Source organism: Carassius carassius, chromosome 23, assembly GCF_963082965.1.
Source record: "Carassius carassius chromosome 23, fCarCar2.1, whole genome shotgun sequence".
NCBI classification, from domain to species: Eukaryota; Metazoa; Chordata; class Actinopteri; order Cypriniformes; family Cyprinidae; genus Carassius; species Carassius carassius.
In genome coordinates, this window is record NC_081777.1 from 20,787,334 (window position 1) to 20,808,267 (window position 20,934).

General features: G+C 39.6%; 2 protein-coding genes across 6 annotated transcripts in view; both read right to left on the reverse strand.

The window, feature by feature from the left end:
• Positions 1–4,533: 4,533 nt before the first annotated feature.
• On the reverse strand, positions 4,534–13,068 carry LOC132101466 (transcriptional repressor CTCF-like). 5 transcript variants are annotated; one of them, XM_059506460.1, is made up of 12 exons: positions 12,928–13,068; positions 10,591–11,121; positions 10,164–10,503; positions 9,878–10,048; positions 9,643–9,776; positions 9,438–9,558; positions 9,190–9,339; positions 8,907–9,067; positions 8,619–8,801; positions 8,407–8,542; positions 7,994–8,200; positions 4,534–6,426 (listed from the first exon to the last, which is right to left on the reverse strand). In XM_059506460.1, exons 2-12 carry the CDS (start codon positions 11,110–11,112, stop codon positions 6,209–6,211), a joined length of 2,343 nt encoding a protein of 780 aa, XP_059362443.1. In that variant the 5' UTR covers positions 11,113–11,121; positions 12,928–13,068; the 3' UTR covers positions 4,534–6,208. The 5 variants fall into 5 exon arrangements, with proteins under 5 accessions (XP_059362443.1, XP_059362442.1, XP_059362445.1 ...); XM_059506459.1 differs by having other exon boundaries at positions 12,904–13,060; XM_059506462.1 differs by lacking the exon at positions 12,928–13,068 and adding an exon at positions 11,858–12,775.
• A 1,482-nt stretch (positions 13,069–14,550) lies between these two features.
• The window catches only part of LOC132101468 (rho family-interacting cell polarization regulator 1-like), a 31,391-nt gene continuing 25,007 nt past the window's right edge, over positions 14,551–20,934 (reverse strand). Inside the window, exons 15-23 of the mRNA XM_059506464.1 lie at positions 20,684–20,837; positions 20,266–20,420; positions 19,416–19,551; positions 19,033–19,194; positions 18,609–18,767; positions 17,293–17,489; positions 15,733–15,816; positions 15,414–15,504; positions 14,551–14,990 (exon numbers count right to left, since the gene is read on the reverse strand). Coding sequence (XP_059362447.1) covers positions 14,893–14,990; positions 15,414–15,504; positions 15,733–15,816; positions 17,293–17,489; positions 18,609–18,767; positions 19,033–19,194; positions 19,416–19,551; positions 20,266–20,420; positions 20,684–20,837 — 1,236 coding nt within the window. The 3' untranslated portion in view covers positions 14,551–14,892. The remainder of the gene's footprint in view (positions 14,991–15,413; positions 15,505–15,732; positions 15,817–17,292; positions 17,490–18,608; positions 18,768–19,032; positions 19,195–19,415; positions 19,552–20,265; positions 20,421–20,683; positions 20,838–20,934) is intronic.

Consider the following 20,934-nt stretch of genomic DNA (forward strand, 5'->3'; position numbering starts at 1 on the left):
AACCGGATATTGGAGCCAATTGTTTTTCTTTGTCAATTAGAACAATTTCTTAATTTGAATGATCTGGGCTTATGCCACACAATATGTATGTTGCCAAAATTGCCACAAACTTTTTTTTTTCTCTCAAAAACTGAGGTGTATAAACGGTCAAAACATAAGCCAGTAAAATATGAAGTGCGACAAGGATCTGTCCTAGGTCCTCTGCTATTTTCAATATACATGTTGCCCCTTGGTAATATTATTAGAAAATGCAGAATTAGTTTACACTGTTATGCTCAGTGTTGGGGAGTAACTAGTTACATGTAACGGCGTTACGTAATTTAATTACAAAATTATTGTAACTGTAATTAGTTACAGTTACTAAGAAAAAATTAGTATAGAAATACAGTCTGGTTCGTAGAATCCAGTCATAAAAACGGAATGCCTAACGCGGACGGAATATGCCATATTTTGGATGACTAAATCAAAAGTAGGTCAGTACACTTGAATCAAAACATGACATCGACTAGTGTCTGTGAATATAAAGCCCCAAAAATGCAATATATGACTTGCACATTCTGCGTGTCTGTGGAAATCAGGCGCGGACTGGACACCGGGAGAACCGGGACAATTCCCGGTGGCCTGGCAGCCGATTTTGCCCTCCATTTAATATCATTATTGTATAATTGCCTGCCGAATGTACTAAATCGATCATTTGCAAATCCGCCATTTGATAATTAAATCTCTAATAAATCATGAATTGTTAGTCATGACTTGCGCCTCTCCGCGCCTCCGCAAAACGGTTTGGATCAGACTCAGAGTAATCAATGCGAGAGAGAGAGAGAGAGAGAGAGAGAGAGAGAGAGAGAGAGAGAGAGAGACAGAGAGAGAGAGAGAGAGAGAGAGAGAGAGAGAGAGTGAGAGAGAGAGAGAGAGAGAGAGAGAGAGAGAGAGAGAGAGAGAAAGAGAGAGAGAGAGAGAAAGAGAGAGAGAGATAATAGAGTGGAGTTTGGACGCGCACAGCTGGAGCAAAGAAGCAGAACTACTGTTCAGGGTTTCAGGTCAGTTTCGTCTGTAGCCTAAAGATGCTTTTTTGTCTTTGTTTTTTTTTAATCAACCAGCAGCACGTTGCTGGTTGGTTTAGGAGGAGCTACGACAGACAACACCACAACCCTTACGAAAATTAACATTTTAATATTTAACTATAAATCCAGAGAAAATGGTTACTATTGTTTAACTGTGGTAACCAAAAATGAAAAATTATTTTACAAATGTATTTATTTAAAAATAAATACAAATCCATTTGCAAAAAAAAAAAAGGTTATTTTACTTTTATATAGGCTAATAAAAGCATGTTTAACTTTTGTAAGGGAAAAACATGACTCGTTTACAGTATTAGGATTTTTCTATAAAGATATTGTAGTATTGTAGAGTATTGTATTGTAAAGTATAGTTTTGTTCAATCTTGAGTATTAAAGTCACGAGAGAGATGGATAACAGGGCAAAATAAAGAGACTGAAGAGAAAAATTTAAGTAAAGGTGCAGTTCAGGAGAGAACTTTTAATTATTTTGCATGTCCCCAAATTAAAGATTTAAACCTTTTTTTTATGTCAGGTCCAAACAAAAAATAGTTTTGTCCATGAATTTGTTTGTATGCGTTTGAATTTTCCAGTCTGAATTTTTTTCCCAGTCCGCCCTCCTGTAAATTAATGGCAAAGACATGGTTTCATTTACTACACATAGGCCTACTGAAGCTCGCAGTGTTTTCAACCTCTGCCATCTCAATATAGGAGTACACGAGCACATAAACATAATTTCTAGAACTGCTCTGTGTCACTTCATGTGCATTTTACTTATTTTGAGAAAACTATCATCATATACAAAGAGACAGCAGTTTAAAAAAACACCAATGTTTCAGGAGTTTATTACACAGAATATGTCACATGCTTATTAGATAACTGTATTTAAGTTGATGTATATGCTTTTATTTATTATTCTTTAATTTTCACAAATTTATAAAAGTAATCAAAAAGTACTCAAAAGTAATTAGTTACATTACTTTAATAAAGTAATTGAAAAAGTTACACTACTATTACATTTTAAACAAGGTAACTTGTAATCTGTAACCTATTACATTTCCAAAGTAACCTTCCCAACACTGGTTATGCTGATGATACTCAACTATCACAACAAGACCAGGTGAAACTTCTAAATTATCTAAGCTGAGTGTGTTCAAAATATAAAAGATTAATTTCCTATTCAATTCGGATAAGGCCGAGATATTACTTATAGGACCAAAAATAAAACAGTACACAGAATCTCATAGATTACAATTCGCAACTACAGATGTACTGTTACTTCCTCTAGTCAAAAATAAAATATCTGGGTTTTATATTAGACTGCAAATTGTCTTTTGAAAATCATACTTCCCATGTTACAAAAACAACATTTTTCCATCTTCGAAAGATTGCCAAGCTACGAAACATACCGGTTTCTGATGCAGAAAAGCAAGTTCATGCATTCATGACCTCTAGACTGGACTATTGTAATGCACTTCTGAGGGTTTTCCTGCATCTTCAATAAACAAGCTACAGGTAGTCCGAAATGCAGCAGCTAGAGTCCTTACTAGGTCAAGAAAATATGATCATATTACCCCAATTTTACAGTCTCTGCACTGGCTACCTATTAAGTTCCGTATCAGTTACAAATTATTATTACTTACCTATAATGCCTTAAATGGTTTAGCTCCTGCGTACCTACGGACACTTTGCAATGAATTGCATCATAAAAAGCACCATACAAATAAAACTGAAAAATTTAATAAGTGTATAAAAAGGCTGACCACAAAACTTGGATACCTGGACATTAACACCTCCCTCTGCAACTGGATTATGGACTTTCTGACCAACAGGCCTCAGCATGTTCGGGCAGGCTACGCCCACTCCATCACCATCTCACTCAACACTGGCGTACCACAGGGCTGTGTGCTGAGCCCATTCCTTTACTCCCACGACTGCAAACCTGTGCATGGATCCAACTCCATCATTAAGTTTGCAGACGACACCACGGTGATTGGCCTCATCACAGACAACGATGAGACTGCCTACAGGGAAGAAGAACAGCACCTGGCCACATGGTGCGCTGACAATAACCTGCTCCTTAACACCAATAAGACTAAGGAGCTCATTGTGGACTTCAGGAAGAAGAAAGGAAGCACGCATGACCCCATCCACATTAACGGGATGGTTGTTGAACGTGTCTCCAGCTTCAAGTTCCTGGGAACCACCATCTCGGAGGAACTGTCCTGGGCCACAAACACCTCCAGCCTGGTCAAGAAGGCTCACTAGCGCCTTTTCTTCCTCTGGACACTGAAGAAGAACCAGCTGTCTTCATCCATCCTGGTGAACTTCTACCGGTGTGCGATTGAGAGCATCCTGACCAGTTGCATCACAGTCTGGTATGGGAATTGCTCAGTGGCTGACCGCAAGGCACTGCAGAGGGTGGTGAAAACTGCCCAATGCATCACAGGGACACCACTTCCTGCTCTTGAGGACATCCATAGGAAACGCTGTCTACGACGAGCTCGCAGCATTCTCAAGGACTCCTCTCACCCTGAACATGGACTGTTCAACCTCCTGCCCTCCGCTCCGGGAGGCGCTTCCGGACAAGGACCACAAGATTCAGGAACAGCTTTTTCCCTAAAGCTGTCTCCTTGCTGAACTCTACCCTCTGACACCCCTCAACACCCCCGACACCACACACACAGACTCCTCCCCCTCTTCAACGCTACATCTGTCTGATTTATTTATTTACAACAAGCAAAAAACAGTAACTTGTTATTACTTGCACTACTGTGTCTTGCAAATCTGTTAATCCAGGAACACGGAATAATCCATTTGCACACTGAAATATTTTCTATGCACTTTACTGTCCATTGCAATAGTGTAATTATGTTCATAGTTCTGCCTATAGCGTACATACACTAACATAATCCACCTGTATAGTATGTTCATAGCACACCTATCTGTATATCATGCTTATAGTATTTAAAATCTGTAAATTATGTCCATAATACTTATCTGTATAGTTATTGTACATATTGTAGACCTTATATATTCTGTACTTACTGCTTATTGCACTTCTGGTTAGATGCTAACTGCATTTCGTTGCCTTGTACCTTACATGTGCAGTGGCAATAAAGTTGAATCTAATTTAATCTAAAAACCTACGTTAAGTGAAATAAAACAAGTTGACAAATAGAATATAAACAAGATTTGATAACATTGCATAATGAGTAATTCAAAGGCTGCTCCTTTTTGACCAGCAACAAATTATATTTAACAGTAAAAGGTTAACATTTCACACACTTGGCAGATCTAAATAATCTTATAGGTTTAACATTTTACAATTACAAGTTGAAATTACTTAAATGCAAATATATATTTTTTTATTCCACCTTTGTAACTAAGTAAAGAATTAAACTGTCTATGATTCAAGTAGCATACATTTGGATCAAATTCCAGAAATACAATGAAGAAAAATGGACACATTAAATTAGGACAATATTTTTTTATTAGCTGTACAGCAATACATTCTCCACACCATCTTACCTCATATGACCTCTATACCCCACACAGCCATAATAAATGTCTTTATAAGGTTGGTTTTCTGACCATTGTAAAATTCACACAGTACAGCTAGGTTTAAAAATGCATTTACCTAGAATTTTAAGAGCTTAAAAAAAAAGAAAGCAATTTAAATGCAATTACATGTTGGAGGAAAACTTCATTCTGAATCAGAAAAACTAAAAATCTGAAATAAGGACACTGCTTTTTTGAACAAGTGACATACTTTTTACAAATATCCTATCCAAGCTTCCCCTTCTAGAAACAGTTTGTATCAAAATAGATTCCTTGAACACTCATATTAAACTTTTTAAATTAAATGTGGTCTGAAAAAACCTATTGTAAACGTTAAGTCTCCTTTCAGAATCCCATGAAATTATTAACTTGGGTCACAGAGTAAAATATTAGGGGTGGTTGTTGGGAACACGACCACATCGAAACAAATCCAAATGATTAAAGATGTGCACGTCACTGTACCTGCCCAGTTCTGTCCCTTTTCCTCCTATTACAAAAGCTAGAACAAAATCCAACATGGAAGCCTATTCATCAGGTGGTACAATATTAGAGCCACTTTCTCAACACCTTTAAGCAGTGGTAAAAAGATGAAGCAACCCCTCCCCATCAAGCGAGTTGAGCAGATCAAATGCAACGATTCAAGCTACAGAAGGACAGAAAGAACAGGGTTATACAGCCTACATGATTCTTCAGGCTTTTTTTTTTCCCCACAAGTAATTTGAAAGCCTTCAGTGGCATGTTTCCAAACAACTACTGTTAAAAGCCATTGCCTTAGCATTCAAGGTCATCAATTCACTAGAAAAAGATTAAAATGTCCATAATAAAACAGAAAATAAAAATATTTACAAGCAAGACTAGCCAAGATTACCTTTTTGTGTACAACTTTATCAACCTCAGGTTTTTTTGTATTTTTTTATATGGATGGATGTCATCGTCCCTGGCTTGATAATCAGATGGCTACATTTCTACGCTCTCTAATATTATCAACTGTGACCAGTGAAAGAGCACATGAGGAACAGACAGCGAATAAAAGTCATCAGAAATGTCAAACATTGAAAGGTTTGTTTTTTTTTGATAGATGGGGTAAAGACGCCCATTTCTACAGCAGTGATGGCGATTCTAGATATCAATGCTTGACCAGGCACAAAATGATAATTTCTCAATATTGCCATGGTAACTGAAATAAGACAGCAGATTAGCTAGGTAAAGAAACCTCTAGATGTGTGTATTACCACAAAATGTCTGAGACATTCCTGCTCTCGAAAACCATCTCCCCTCTACACATACAAAGGACACCGCAAAAACAAATCAGTTGAACTACTGGTATGATAGAAACAGTAGAAAAGCGCAGTTTAGTGAGCATCGTGAAAAGACTAAATGTAAGAAACTTCAGGATGTTCAGAAATCAGGGTTTATAGTCTTTGAGAAATGTGATGCAAGACAAGAGGAGAGCTCTGTATTAAAGGAGGTAAGGAAAGAAAAATGTGAGCATGTGTATGTATATATATATAGAATCAAGGGACACATATGGGGATGTGCATTTACGCAAGCATGTGCGACCCGCCTGTGCATATACATGTACCCCCAGATCACCGGTCCATCATGCTAAGGATCATTTCAGGAGTAAGATCACCGTTAGGTGCAGCTTCAGGGACTGTTAGCTGCACTGTTTCTACACCAGCCTCGACAGCCTCCACCACTGGCTGGGCAGCTGCAGCTGCATCAGCACCCTCAGGCTCTTTCTTCACGATGATGTTCTCAATGGCCCCTGTGCTTTCATCTTCCACCTGGATAATGGCAGCAGCTGCTAGGAGAAGCAGAGAGAATGGTTTCGTTAAAGATAGGTAAAGGAGATTCTGAATGGATTATCTTAAAGGGTTAGTTCACCCAGATAGCAAAATTATGTAATTAATAACTTACCCTCATGTTGTTCCAAACCCATAAAACCTCCGTTTATCTTTGGAACACAGTTTAAGATATTTTAGATTTAGTCCGAGAGCTCTCAGTCCCTCCATTGAAACTGTGTGAACGGTCTACTGTCCATGTCCAGAAAGGTAAGAAAAACATCATCAAAGTAGTACATGTGACATCAGAGGGTCAGTTAGAATTTTTTGAAACATCGAAAATACATTTGTCCAAAAATAGCAAAAACGACGACTTTATTCAGCATTGTCTTCTCTTCCGTGTCTGTTGTGTGAGAGAGTTCAAAACAAAGCAGTCTGGATATCCGGTTCGCAAACGAATCATTCTGTTCACCAAATCGAACTGAATCGTTCGCATCTCTAATACGCATTAATCCACAAATGACTTAAGCTGTTAACTTTTTTAATGTGGCCGACACTCCCTCTGAGTTCAAACAAACCAATATCCCGGAGTAATTCATGCACTCAAACAGTACACTGACTGAACTGCTGTGAAGAGAGAACTGAAGAAGAACACCGGGCCGAGCCAGATAAGACGAATCGAGGAGCTGATGATACTGCGCATGTGTGATTCAGCATGAAGCAGACTGACTCACATAGCGAATGAACCGAACTGCTTCTTTTGGTGATTGATTCTGAACTGATTCTGTGCTAATGTTATGAGCGCGGGTAAACTGAAGGCTTGAATCAAGGGCAATCATCGCAAATGACCCCATTACGTCGAGCGCAAAAGAACCGGTGAACAGTTTTCTTCAACTGGTTTATTGAATCGAACTGTCCGAAAACCGATGCAACCGGTTCTTGACTCATGAACGAGTCAGTCTATTGTTCATTATCTGGCTCGGCTCGGTGTTCATCTTCAGTTCTCTCTTCACAGCAGTTCAGTCAGTGTACTGTTTGAGTACATGAATTACTCCGGGATATTGGTTTGTTTAAACTCAGAGGGAGTGTCAGCCACATTAAAAAAGTTAACAGCTTAAGTCATTTGTGGATTAATGCGTATTAGAGATGTGAACCGTTTAAAACGATTCAGTTCGATTTGGTGAACTGAATGATTCGTTCGCGAACCGGATATCCAGACTGCTTTGTTTTGAACTCTCTCACACAACAGACACGGAAGAGAAGACAATGCTGAATAAAGTCGTCGTTTTTGCTATTTTTGGACCAAAATGTATTTTCGATGCTTCAAAAAAGTCTAACTGACCCTCTGATGTCACATGGACTACTTTGATGATGTTTTTCTTACCTTTCTGGACATGGACAGTATACCGTACACACAGCTTCAATGGAGGGACTGAGAGCTCTCGGACTAAATCTAAAATATCTTAAACTGTGTTCCAAAGATAAACGGAGGTCTTACGGGTTTGAAACAACATCAGGGTAAGTTATTAATTTCATAATTTTGCTATCTGGGTGAACTAACCCTTTAATATGCAGCAGCGCATAAGTTACCTGTGGTGGTTTTGGCGACAGACTTGGTAGGAGAAGCCTTGGGTGCATTCTTAGGAGGTCTGCCGCGTTTCCTCTTGACGGGAGGTTCGGCTGGTGCAGGGATGGGAATGCTGGGTGGAGCCTGTTCCACATCCATCTGGTCATCATCAAGAAACTCCTCATCGTCATCTTCATCAATGTCATCCAGGTCAGGTTCTCCATGCTCATCTGAGATATTCAGGTCACAGAGTTACAATTTTCATAAAACCATCATGATTTTTTTATTTGTAAATCATACACATTCCATTCTTAAAACCCACGAGTTGATATCCAAGTTGATATAATCAAGTTCTTATTGACATTTTATGTAAGGATTTGTTGAAATACAAACCCAACCATCGGCATAGTAGCAGAGCTACAGCAAAGTTACTTACCACTATCTTCATCATCATCCTTTCTAGAGCGCATCTTCCTCTTTCGGCCTCCACGGCCCCTTTTGGTTGGAGTTCCATTCTCTCCTTCAGCAGAATCCATACCATTGCAGTTCTCTGCATGTCTGGCCATGGTATTCTGATAAAAATACACGCCATTTGTTCAACACGGTTTACGGTATCGGCACTCTGAAAAACTCATTTCATTACCGTACCCTGCGAGTGAAGGTCTTGCCACACTTGGTGCATACAAAGGATGTGGGTACAAAGTTGGGGTCGTGATAGCGCCGAAAGTGCATGTCCAGCAGCTGTTTCTGTCTGAAAGTTTTCTCACATTGGCTGCAGGCGTATGGCTTCTCCCCAGTATGGGTGCGCTTGTGCATGACCATGTGACGCTCCTGTTAGCAAGAACACAGGGTAAATGTGAAGCAGAGTTTCCTACACTGTGATAAATAATGCATTAAAAAAATTATTTGGAGAGCATTTTGCACGAGCTGTCTGACCTGACGGCATGCATAGTCACACTGATCACATTTAAAGCGTTTCTCATTTTTGTGGGACTTCTGATGCTGGATGAGAGCATAGCGCTCATGAAACACTGCATCACAGTAGCGGCACTTCCTGCCCTGTTCAATGTAGGAATGCTGCTTACGAAGATGCACACCTGCAAGGGACACAGCAATTGTGTAAACATCAATACACAAAGTAGGCATTGCTACTAAAAAGCACATAATTAACCAGCAGCAACAACTACAAAATAGTAAATGCGGAACATCGCAGTTTTACCAAGATCACTTTTGCGGGCAATAACGGTGTCGCAGTGGGGGCAGTGAAATTTCGCCACATTTTCTGTGTGCTTCTGCAGTATGTGCATCTTCATGGTACCACTCTGGGTAAAACGTGCATGACAGATATAGCACTCATAGGGCTTCTCTCCTGTAGAACAGAACAGGAAAAAAAATGCTTGTCAGTTCTATTTATCTAACCCATTTATCTGACAAGAACAACTTAGAAAAATAGTATGCGCTGCTGACCTGAGTGGGTCCTCATGTGTCTCTTCAGTTTATAGGTATCTCTGCTAGCATAACTGCACAGACTGCACTGGAACGGACGCTCTCCAGTGTGGGAGCGAATGTGGCGCTTCAGCTTGCTAACCTGCAAAGTTTCAAGGCTTAAGTCAATTTGGAAGCAACTTTCCATGAAAAAAAGAAAAGCTCAACATGATGCTGTCAGACCAACCTCTACACTGGCATAGTCACACATGGAGCACTTGAATGGTTTCTCATGAGTGTGCTTGTAGCGTCGGTGTCGCACCAGCTCTCCACTGGTGACAAATGCCATGTCACAGTCAGTGCACTTATGTGGTCTTGTGCCTGTCAGAAAGGGGGGAGAAAAAAAAAAAAAAAAAAGACCATTTCAATTTATAATTCGCATAAGATAGACTATAATTTCTTATGCACTCTAAATCAGGCACCTGTGTGTGTGTTGAGGTGGTTCCTCAGCAAAGTCACAGTCCTGAAGGCTCGTCCACAAAGATGGCACTTATGAGGCCTCTCATCCGTGTGGCTCTTCATGTGGCGGTCTAGATTGGAACGGCGCGGGCAAGTGTAACTGCACAGCTCACACTGGAATGTCTTCTTAACACCTGCACAAAAACAGCAATTTAGACCCAACACAGATCGGATACTGACACTATAATGCACAAGTGACAACCAGATGTGCAAGTGTCTGTTCAATATGTTTTTCACACACATTCTCACCTTTCTTCTTGATTTTGGTTGGTTTGGGCGGTTTCATGTTACCCACAACTTTCTCAGCATTAACTTCAGAGAGAAGTCCCTCCTGCTGCTCCTCCTCAAAGTCATACACGGACACATCCATGTCTTTATCGCCCTCTGTGTCGTAACGCAGCTTGCTTTTCTTGGTCTTTTTGGCCTTTTTGACAGGGGGTGTGTAGTCTGGATCTTTGGACCAGGCGGGGTCTTCATTTTGGGTTTCAACCATATCCTCCTCCTCCTGCTGCGGAGCCTGATCATCTTGGGCCTGGAGCTCATCTTGCTCCACAGTTTCCACTTCTCCATTTGCACCCACCTTGACCACCTGTAGATAATATAACATTTAGATTCACCAGAAAGTCACAGAGCATGGCATTTGAAATGCGTAGCCTGATCAAAAAATATGACCAACCTGGAAGCCCTCAGGTAATGGCAGGGTGTGACAAATGACCGGCTCCCCATCTTTAGGCATGGCATCCACCAGCGTCCCCTGCAGCTCTTCTACAGTGGCGGCAGTGACAGGCACAGCTGAAACAGGCACCTGCACCAGCTGCAGCTCTCCCAAGCCCAACTGCTGCTCCTCCATGTTCACCACCTGGAGGGTGATGATCTGAGTGTCATCGACAGTGGTGACCGTGGCTTCATGGGCAGCACCAGCAACACCAACAGGTGCACCGACAGCAGCCTCCATGACTTCAGTCTTCATCTGGAGGAGGGCAGGGTCCAGGGAGTCTATCACCATCATCTCCACACTGCTGTTGACAGCCTCCACCACAGACTCGCCTTCAACATGGGCTTGCTCTAACCCAGCAGCCTGCAGCAATTCAGCTCCCACTTCCTCATCTTCTCGTCGCCTTTGGTATGTCTTCCCTTCCTTGGCCTTGAAAGCATCCACTGCATCTTCCACCACTGTCTCAGTCGGTCCCCCTTCCATGGGTAATACCTACACGGATTTCCAAAAAATTTGAATGCAGTGCTAATTGTTTTGTAAAAGATTTTCCTACCTGACTTCACTTTGGACTGTGTTTGTTTACTTGCACATACCGAGGCAGTTTGCGATCAACCTTACAAATGGTGAACAATAGAGTGGTCTGCATTACCGAGACTTCTGTTTGTATAGCATGCTGTGAGTTTACCTGTATCAAAAATGAATGCTTCATCTCTCTACACCTGTGCCTCCACCACTTTCTGCCTCTGATGAACGAACTACTTCTCTCAACTTTGCTTCTTACTATCTAGCTCAACCTGTAAGGATGCAAACAAATCAAGTCATCAATGTCCAAACTCCAAAACAAAACAGACTTTTAGTATACAGGTCATACAAGTCAAAGCTTGATTGACATTCCTTTTTGGTTATTTTGTGTGCATTACATATACTTACATCCATACGTGTGTGTGTATATATATATATATATATATATATATATACATACATACATACATACACACACACGGTTACTTCAATCTGGCAGTTGCTTAACACAAACAATAAAGAACCTAAGCAAACTTGCAACTACTTGAACGTGACTTTCATTATACCAAACCACGTATGGAACTCTTGATTCCACGCCAGAAAACGTCATCTGAACAGCTTCATTTCCACTTCCTCGTGATCGCGCGCATTTGGCCACCAACCCATTAAACCGTCAAAACTGTACAAATGTGTCCACTATCCTTACCTCTTTACACGTTTTAAAACACCCTTATGATTTTCCACAGCAAGAGGGCATTCTGAGATGGTTAATCGTGTTTTTGTACCACTACCAGTCGGGTTGTAGAGGGAGCTCTCTACAGTTTTTATCCCTTCTGTCGTTTGTTGCTTGAGGTTGGTCTTTCAATAAGAGTGAGCGGTCTCGACCGACGACCGCGGCGATTCAGCGCTGTTTCAGGCAATAAACAACGGGATTAGGGAAGTACACGGTGGCGAGCCTCGATCTTAGTTATCGAAAATGGCCATCGATGTCATTTAGCAATGACATCTTCCTCGTTTGGTTTTAATCTGCGCAATACGTTAGCAACGGCAACAGAACTAAAGCTAAAACGACAAAGAGGCATTCAATTGTTCTATATTTACATCTAAACCAATCATTCTGGATTCCAGGAGTGAAAAAGACCAAAGACCGAACACAGGCCGCAGTGATGGGACTTTATTATCGCCGAACCGGGTCAATGTTTCATCGACTCGGGTTTGAATTTAACTGCTCGAGGAGGGGCGCGAGCACGGCAATAGGCGCGAGCTAAACTGTATTTCACGTCTTAAAATCGCACACATTCTTCATAAAACATCGCTAATTTGACGTTTTTGAATTTAGATGTTTGTTCTGAGCTGTTTGGGTGTGGCAAGACTGGAATTTGTTTAACTTTGCGAAGCATATTAGCTGGTTGGCTAAGTGCGCGTGTAGAAACGGCGGGTTTCTAAAGACAGGAAACAAAGGAGAAGAAACAGAAAATGGACGCCTGGCCTAAAGATTGAATCAAACATCCTGTCGTTAAATATTGGCATATTGGTGAAATGCTGTCTGATATTGTTTCAATAGTGATTAATAATCGGGCTGAAGCCCTAACTTCTGGGTTATAAATGTTTTTTGCTAAATTTTCGATAACGATAGAGGGAGACAAACACCCCCCGCCAGCCGCCTGGACTGGGAGCCCCATCGTGACACCTAGAGGCCGATTAAAGCTCCTGCAAAACTCCCCCCTTTCGGGAAAAGTACTGCTGTTTTACCTGCGTTTGGTGATTTACTCTCACGTTGAATTCGATAGAAAGTCCAGGGTTTGTTCTTCCTTCAGTACGAGACGAAGTAAAATTGCGTCCTTCACCTCCGGCGGTTTTAATCCTCTCCCGCTTTTGCAGAGTAGGCTCCGCACAAAATGGCGGCCCTTAGCGACTGTTGCGCATGCGCGTCACTCAGGGGGGCGGTGGCGTGGGGGAGGGCTGTGAACACAAGCAGTGAGCGGATTGGCCGTGTGGGGCGCTACTTTTGAATTACGGATGTGGGCTGTTTTTTTTTTCTTTCTTTTAAGAAAACGTTTGTCGATGTAAAAAATTTTGTAAATTGTTTAAAGCATTGCAGCTGATCCTCTTGTCAATATTAGAAGATAATATGATAGTTTAACAGCCCAAATTGGAAATATACGAGGGATTGATAGTGTGAGCCTGTTTGTTTATATATATATATAAAGTTTTGTGGGGTGGTGTTGGCGCAGTGGATAAGTCACATGCCTTTGGTATTTATATATATATAAGCCTCTTTTCTGTTTTTTTTCCTTGATGATGACTGTTTGAGCATGCATGTTTTAAAGTGGAAATGCTCCATTATGTAATTCCTTTATTTTCCAATGTTCTTAGGGACACAAATAACAGGCATCAAATTTGTTAATAAATTAGTCACCCAAGTTTTAGTGTCAATAATTTTAATAGTTTCCTTTACAGTTGATGTCAGCAATATCCTTGTCAGACAATATACATATTTAGAGTAAATAATATAAAAAAAAAATCAAAAGTAAATCACTTCTTTAATGCTGCACATTCTGTAGATAATAATGAAAAATATATTTAAATCTGTTCTGCAGTTTGCAATCCTAAACCGCAGTGTTGAGTTTTAAATAAAGTCTATCTCATTCTCTTGCTCCCCATACTTCTTTGAGGCACTTATACACTGAAGAGGCGTTCTTTCTCATATTTAAGTCTGGAACAGATTGAACTAGAAAATAATGTTATGTAAAAATGAACAAACCTTCTCTGGTTCCAACTCAGAACCTTTCTGTCTAGCAGCACTGGAGAAATGCTCTGAGTCAAACACGATCAATGGCCATTCTACAGATCACAAGCGTGGAAAGGTTGTCGGAATCTCTTGCAAAAGGCAATATTCACCACAGTTTACAGCTTTCACTCATAATGATGACATCTTCAAAAATGAATAACAAATGAACAGCTTCACCACTTTTACAGCAGATATTACGATGCCAGTGGCTCAAATGTGAAGTGCATGGTGAATCAAATCAGCTCTGTATTGGCTATTGAGCATTTAAACATTTAAACTAAATTACAACACAAAACATGTACACTTCCAATGGAATATAGATATATATATTCTGTATTAATAAAGCATATGACTGTATGGAATGGCACTGTTACTATGGCAAAAAGGTCCCTATGAAAGTTTGGGATTAATAAGGAAACACTTTCCAAGTTCCCCATCCTACGTTTCGAGGTGGAGACCCCCTCAGCCACCAACATACATTCTCCAATCATTATGTACACACACATATGCATTCTTCACTCAGTGGACAATCAGATTCTCTTTGTACTCTGCAGGTCGTCACTGCCTTACTTGCACCATCATGCACAATCATGAAGGCAGCACCGATTGGGCCGAATTTTAAGGCAGAAAAACAATATTTGTAAACCCATTCCCACTATGTCTCTGACCTCATCACTTTACAGTAGTTCATCTTAGGCCATATCCAAAATATTAATAACATACAGGCTGACATACAAGTCCTCTTGTCCAATGATAGTATAACATCCATCCACGTGATGCTGACACTCTATCTGTGAGAGCGTGATCACGCTGATTTGTGTCATTAAAACGGTTTGATCGTTTTTTTTTTTTTTTTTTTTATAATAGTGTGCATTTAAAGTTTGTAATTGGCATGATCATGACATGGAGGATACTGAGACACTAGTACAAGTATCGGTCAGTTGATTGTGTTAGAAAGCCGTACTGGACATGCTGCCGGGCGCAAAAAGCCGGGACATTCCATCTTGTGAGGACTCAAGGTGTCGATGGGCCATCTTCCCCTCCTCACCTGCAAATTAAAACAAAAATAAAATGCAAATAAGAGACATTGTCCTTCCCTCTAAAATCTCGATACCTTTTGATCATTTAATTTAAAATAAATACTAAATATAATCATGAATTACTATATATATATATATTTTATTTTTATTTTTTTTACAGACTACAATTTTTTTTTTGAAAGACTAAATATTTTTTCAGCTGAAAATAAGTACAAAGTTGTACATTCAGTATAAAAATCTTGCAAACTTTAAAGATTTTTTTATCATTTTCCCTGTGTCTTACAGCCTGGAAATTCATTTTTAAATTCTCTGATCTTTGCAGGTTTTCCATGAACACATTTGGAACACATTTGCAGCAAATCCATTCTTTCGCTTTCATTACCGATCTCTCCTTCATGGGTCCACTTGCTGTTGTTTAGTTCACTGCTTACCTAGCACAAGCAGAGCTTGTTTGGCAGCATCCCTCACATCCTCCTTATCCGTCCGGCACAGATACACCAGCTGCTCAATGCTCTCTTTGGCCTGTGATGCACAAACACGGACAGCAAGGCACTTTACTTACAATTCTCCACCAACACTGAGGTGTGATGCTATATACAATCTGATTCCCACTCAGATTACTAGAGCACATCTAACCACCAGGCTATTGATGTTATGCAAGCATATATACACATATATATGCACAGTGTGGGAAAACATTGAGTGGTGCTGGGTTATTGCAGAGAGATGTTTATACATGCATGAACTGACCTTCAGACATGCGAGTGCTTTACATCCACACATCCGCGTCTCAACACTTTCATCCTCCAGCAACTCTAGACAGCTCACCAACGCCTGAGACAGAACAGTAATGAGAGACACTGAGTGCATCAACTCAAAATCCTTTCTGAATAACAAAGCATTACAACTTCACTTTGTACTTATTAGTCATGATTAGGGGTGCACCAATATTAACCCTTGTGATGTGCATAATAATTCCTTTACCTAATTTAGTGTTTGTGGTGAAAAATGGCCAGCTTTTGAATAATTGCTTGTACATCTCTAATTACGCTAAACCAGATTCAATCTGTGTTCTGTATTTTATTTTAGTGCTAACTGATTGTAGGCCTTATTGAACACATCTGATGCAACTCAGTTTTTGAGAGAAAAAAACATTAATAAACAAGATGTTTATAAGCAATTTTTTGTAGGCAGGTAATTTTTTGACAAGTGTAAAAATTATAGTTTTTTTAAATTGTCAATCATCATTTTTGAAGGGGAAGATTAAATTAGTAATATTGAATCCAATGCAATAACATTATGTAATATTTTCAAGAAAAAGACAATCCTTTCCGGGTCAAAATCGGAACACAATTTAAGATATTTTGGATGAAAACCAGGAGGCTTGTGACTGTCCCTTTAACTGCCAAGAAAATTACACTGTCAAGGTATAAAAAAGTATGTAAGACATCATCAGAATAGTCCATCTGCCATCAGTGGTTCAACCGTAACGTTATGGAGCAACGACAATACTTTTTTGTACGCGGATAAATAAAATTAAAGACTTTATTCAACAATTTGTCTCTCCGCATCATTGTTGCAACATTTTGGAGAACATAAGCTATACACAGGCAGCGTACGGTCTTCTGTGTTAGACACGCCACAAGGATACGTTTTCTAATTATATTTATGCTTTGATTTGAAAGAAAACAGCACATCTGTTCAGCGCGGCTGACACAGAAGAGCGTACGCTGCCTGTGTTCAGCACATGGCACTACGGTGAAGTGGAGAGACACAGAGGAGACAAATTGTTGAATAAAGTCATTATTTTTGTTAAAATACTGTGTATTTTACTTGGCAGCCTATGAGACAGTCACAAGCCTCCCAGTTTTCATCCAAAATATCTTAAATTTTGTTCCAAAGATGAACAAAGCTTTTACGGGTGTCTTTGTTTATTAAAAATGTTATTTTGTTGTAGTTATTTAGTACTTCAAACTTCACTAAAAATAAAAGTTTTTTATATTTTATTTTATTTAATGTTTATTTTATTTAAAGTAAGGAAAATTAATACAAATAACCTTCGCGTTAGAGGACAGGTAAAAATATGGAAAATTGAAAATGTTTAAGCATTTAAAGTGAAAAACGCTGGACACAGTTGAAAGATTTCTAATGTTTCTCATGATATTAAACACCATGTGATCTCATACCTAAAGTTGCTGTTGTAAAAAAGTATTTTGCCTTTGTTTGTGTCTATACTTTACTATTATATGCAAATCTGCTGAAACTGTTACCTCCAAAAGTACAAAGAGGAGTTTGAGAGTTTGCACATACCCTCTCCCTGTGGCGGGTTTGATCCGCTAGACTCCGCAGCAGGGAGCTGGCTGCACTACACACTTTCCCCCTCGGATCCCTCAGCAGCAGACTGACTGCACGCAAGCCCTCCCTCTTCAGACTGCACTCCGGAGGCTTCTTCAAAGATTTTACCAGAACATCCTGATCTCCAGAATGCAGACACTGAACTAGCCACACTGCAGGAGAAGGCGAATGACAGAGAGACATGGATGAAACTGATACACTGCTGAGAGAACATTAGGTGGGGGAGGAATGGAAAGATGCACCAAGAAACCACAATGACTGAGAGGTGGATTGGGGTGATAATTGCTGCGTTTGGGACGAGGAGGGGTTGATTCGACAGATCTGTAACACAATCACTCTTGCTAATGAATGTTTGTGGATAGACGAGTATAGTCCATTAACACTTAGGGGGCGTTCAAACTTAAAACAATCTGCAACGGCCAGACATTATTCATTTTCGGTGTGGGTTCTCAATTTCTAATGACTTGAAGAACTTTCCATGTAAACTGGATATTGCATTCAAATCACATTTCAGATGATATTCCCTGTCAAGCTCAAACTTAAATCTTGTTACAATGAAAGCAATTTTAGCACCAGAGGTGGCTGCATTTTTGTCAAAGTAGGTATTTTGCTACTGAATACAGTAACATTAATGGTGAGCTATGAACTCATTCTTAAAACACGATCATGAATACATGGGATATAATGCAGGTAAAAATAAGATGTCACACTATTTTGGAATCAAAACACTAAACATTTTTTTGGCCACTAAAAATTAACCCCATCGGCAAGAATGTGTTTGATAAACAGTGTTTTATTGTTCTGAGTATAGATTTATGCTTACGGCAATAATAAAACTCTATATGGGCTAAAAATTAAACAAATCTACTGCTAAAAAATTTAGGCTTGGTAAGATTATTATTATTTTTTTTTTAACGAGTCTCTTCTGCTCACTAAAACAGTAATACTGTGGAATATAATTACAAATTAAAATAATTGTTTTCCATTTTATTATATATATACAGCAGCCATGATCACATGATCTTTCAGAATTCATTCTAACATGCTGTTTTGGTGCACAAGAAACATATTGTTTTATTATTATTCAAGGATCCTTTGATAAATAGAAAGTAGCATCTATTTACTATCACTTTTTGATCAGTTTAATTGGTCCTTTACTGGAAGACAAGACAAAAATATGATTTTATGAAGTGGACGCACAACTTCAGATCTGTTTGTCACTATAAACTGCCGTCCATGTAAACAGCCCTTTATATGACACTCAAACATACCTTCTTCAGCCAGCTCAGGAATGTGTGTGTCCAAGTCATTCACCCCCTCTGCTTCCAAGTAGCTCCAAAACTGAAAGAGTGTGAGAGTCTCTTTGGACGCATCCCCTGCACGCCTGGGCAACTTCCTCTCCAGGATTCGTTCCAGCAGACGCAGAAACACTAACACACACACACACACAAGTTCAGTCTGATTCATCAATTTGATTTAGTCTATTGAAATGTACACACTTTTAATTACACCTGGTGTCATCAGAAACAATGATTATCAGGATATTAAATCCTTCCCGGAGATGAAATACAGGAAATTAAGGTTACAATTTATGTTGATTAATGGATTGCACAGCAGTTTCAATTTAGAAACCAATCTCCCAATAACTCATTTACAGTGCTTGGTCATGCATTAATACACAACACGCACACATACCTGTGTCTGTGAATCCGGCTCCTCTCTCAGGGAGTTTGCTGGCGTAAGTGTCGCTGAGTGCCTGTAAGAAGGCCTCTGTGGACGCGCTGTAGACGCTGCAGCCATCCGTGCACTGCCTCCACAGCAACACAGCCCCTTGGCACTGATCTAACTGAGGAACAACTGCTCCGACATGCAAAGAGAAAGTGGGAAATAGAGAAGGTTGTGAGGAAAAACTACAAATCTATCAAGTAACATTCTGTTGTAAAATGTAAGGCCTGCAATGCATGGAAAACAATGCATAAGCATTTGCAAAGAAATGAGGTAAGGTATATATAACTCAAACACCACAGAGACTGATGTAAAGTAAACTAAATGAAGCATTATAACAGTTTGAGACTCACCTTCTTCTGGTTGGATGACTTCGTCCCTCGAGTCCTTCACAACCCATCGTATGAGCTCGAGGACTCGCGCCTCCCTGAGAAGGCGGTCCAGAGCGTACATCTCCCCACAGCGCAGAGGCCCGAATGTGCCTAACCTCTGTTCACAAAAACAAAACGCAGCGTATGAATACAGATGCTCAGACCTCTGTTGGTGGAAATTTATTTATGCTTATGTTCAAGACAACAGAAAAAAAGAACAGAATTCTGTTTTCTTGCCCTTAAAATGAACACTCTGGAAGGAAAATAGTCTGTTTGTGATCTCAACTTGAATAACAGGACCAATTTAAAATATTTACATACATATTTCTGCTTAAAACAATAATAAAACTGTCCACGGTGTAAATAAACAGTTACAGTATAAAAATATGAAAACCATTTTCTATTTGAACATATATTAATCCTAAATAACATATATAGATATATACTTATAAACACTAAGTTTAACTTTTAGACTATTATACTATTTTTGGACATACCTTATAATTTTAGACATCATTGTTATTTTTTATTCAAGAGCATGCCAAGTTTCTCAGAAGAAAACATTACAGGTGTGCATCTAGAGACAGAACAATGGCACTGACATATTTTAAGATATGTCAGATCAAGATATTTTCAGCTAAAGGTGTTTAAACATACATTTTAATCCGGGACTAGCCTTGAATCTTGTGTGTGGAACTGGGGGATTATGTATTTACAAGTATATTCAATGTCATAGAAAAATGTTCTGCACACATTCTCAGTATTTCAAGTTGTTCCCCCTGTATATGGGACTTAATGTCCATATCTAGTACTATAGACTACAGTAACTGACCAGCAGCTGCGAGCTGCAGTTCTTCAGATGAACCAGCAGGGTGTGATCTAGAGTCGGGCAGCCTGTGCTGAGAGGACCGGAGGGAGTGTCCCAACATCGCGCTTCACAGCCCTCATCCTCTCCTGCGCTTTCCACAGCCGCTGGCTGCTCCTCCACTCTGTATCCATCACAACACACATGAGAACAAACACAAGTCAGAAAATGACAACACAGTATATTCAGAAAAAAAGTAAAAAGTTGGGATTGAACAGATGAAGTTGTGAAATCAGTCATTCAAACTAACGGTTCTCCTTCAAGTCACTAGATGGCAGTAGTGTAACAACATTACAGAAGCAATGCATTTTGACGAAAAAAAAACCTTGATGAACCCAGTTTCTTTTGTGCTATAAAATATAATTTGACAGCAGAAAGATGAAACATTTGTGGAGTTCTGACCTGTCTTTCACACTCTGCCTCTCAGCACTCTCCTCCTCCTCCTCTTCCTCCAGGTCTGATGTATTAAGGAAGTCAAAGCTCCCTAGAGCTGTCTCAACCGTCAGACTGACACTGGATGAGCGACTACGACTCTGTACCTGCAGATATACACATGCAAAATTACAAATGAAAAACTTTAGATTTTTAAGTATATAATGTATCAGTTACACAGTTTAAATAAAATTTAAATTATTG

Coding starts and splice junctions, on each gene's coding strand:
- LOC132101466 (XM_059506457.1), bottom strand. CDS start 11,338: ATGAAGCATTCATTTTTGATACAG. Junction 10,049..10,163: donor AACCAAAATCAAGAAGAAAG/GTGAGAATGTGT, acceptor GTTTTTGTGCAG/GTGTTAAGAAGACATTCCAG. Junction 8,543..8,618: donor GCAAGACCTTCACTCGCAGG/GTACGGTAATGA, acceptor TATTTTTATCAG/AATACCATGGCCAGACATGC.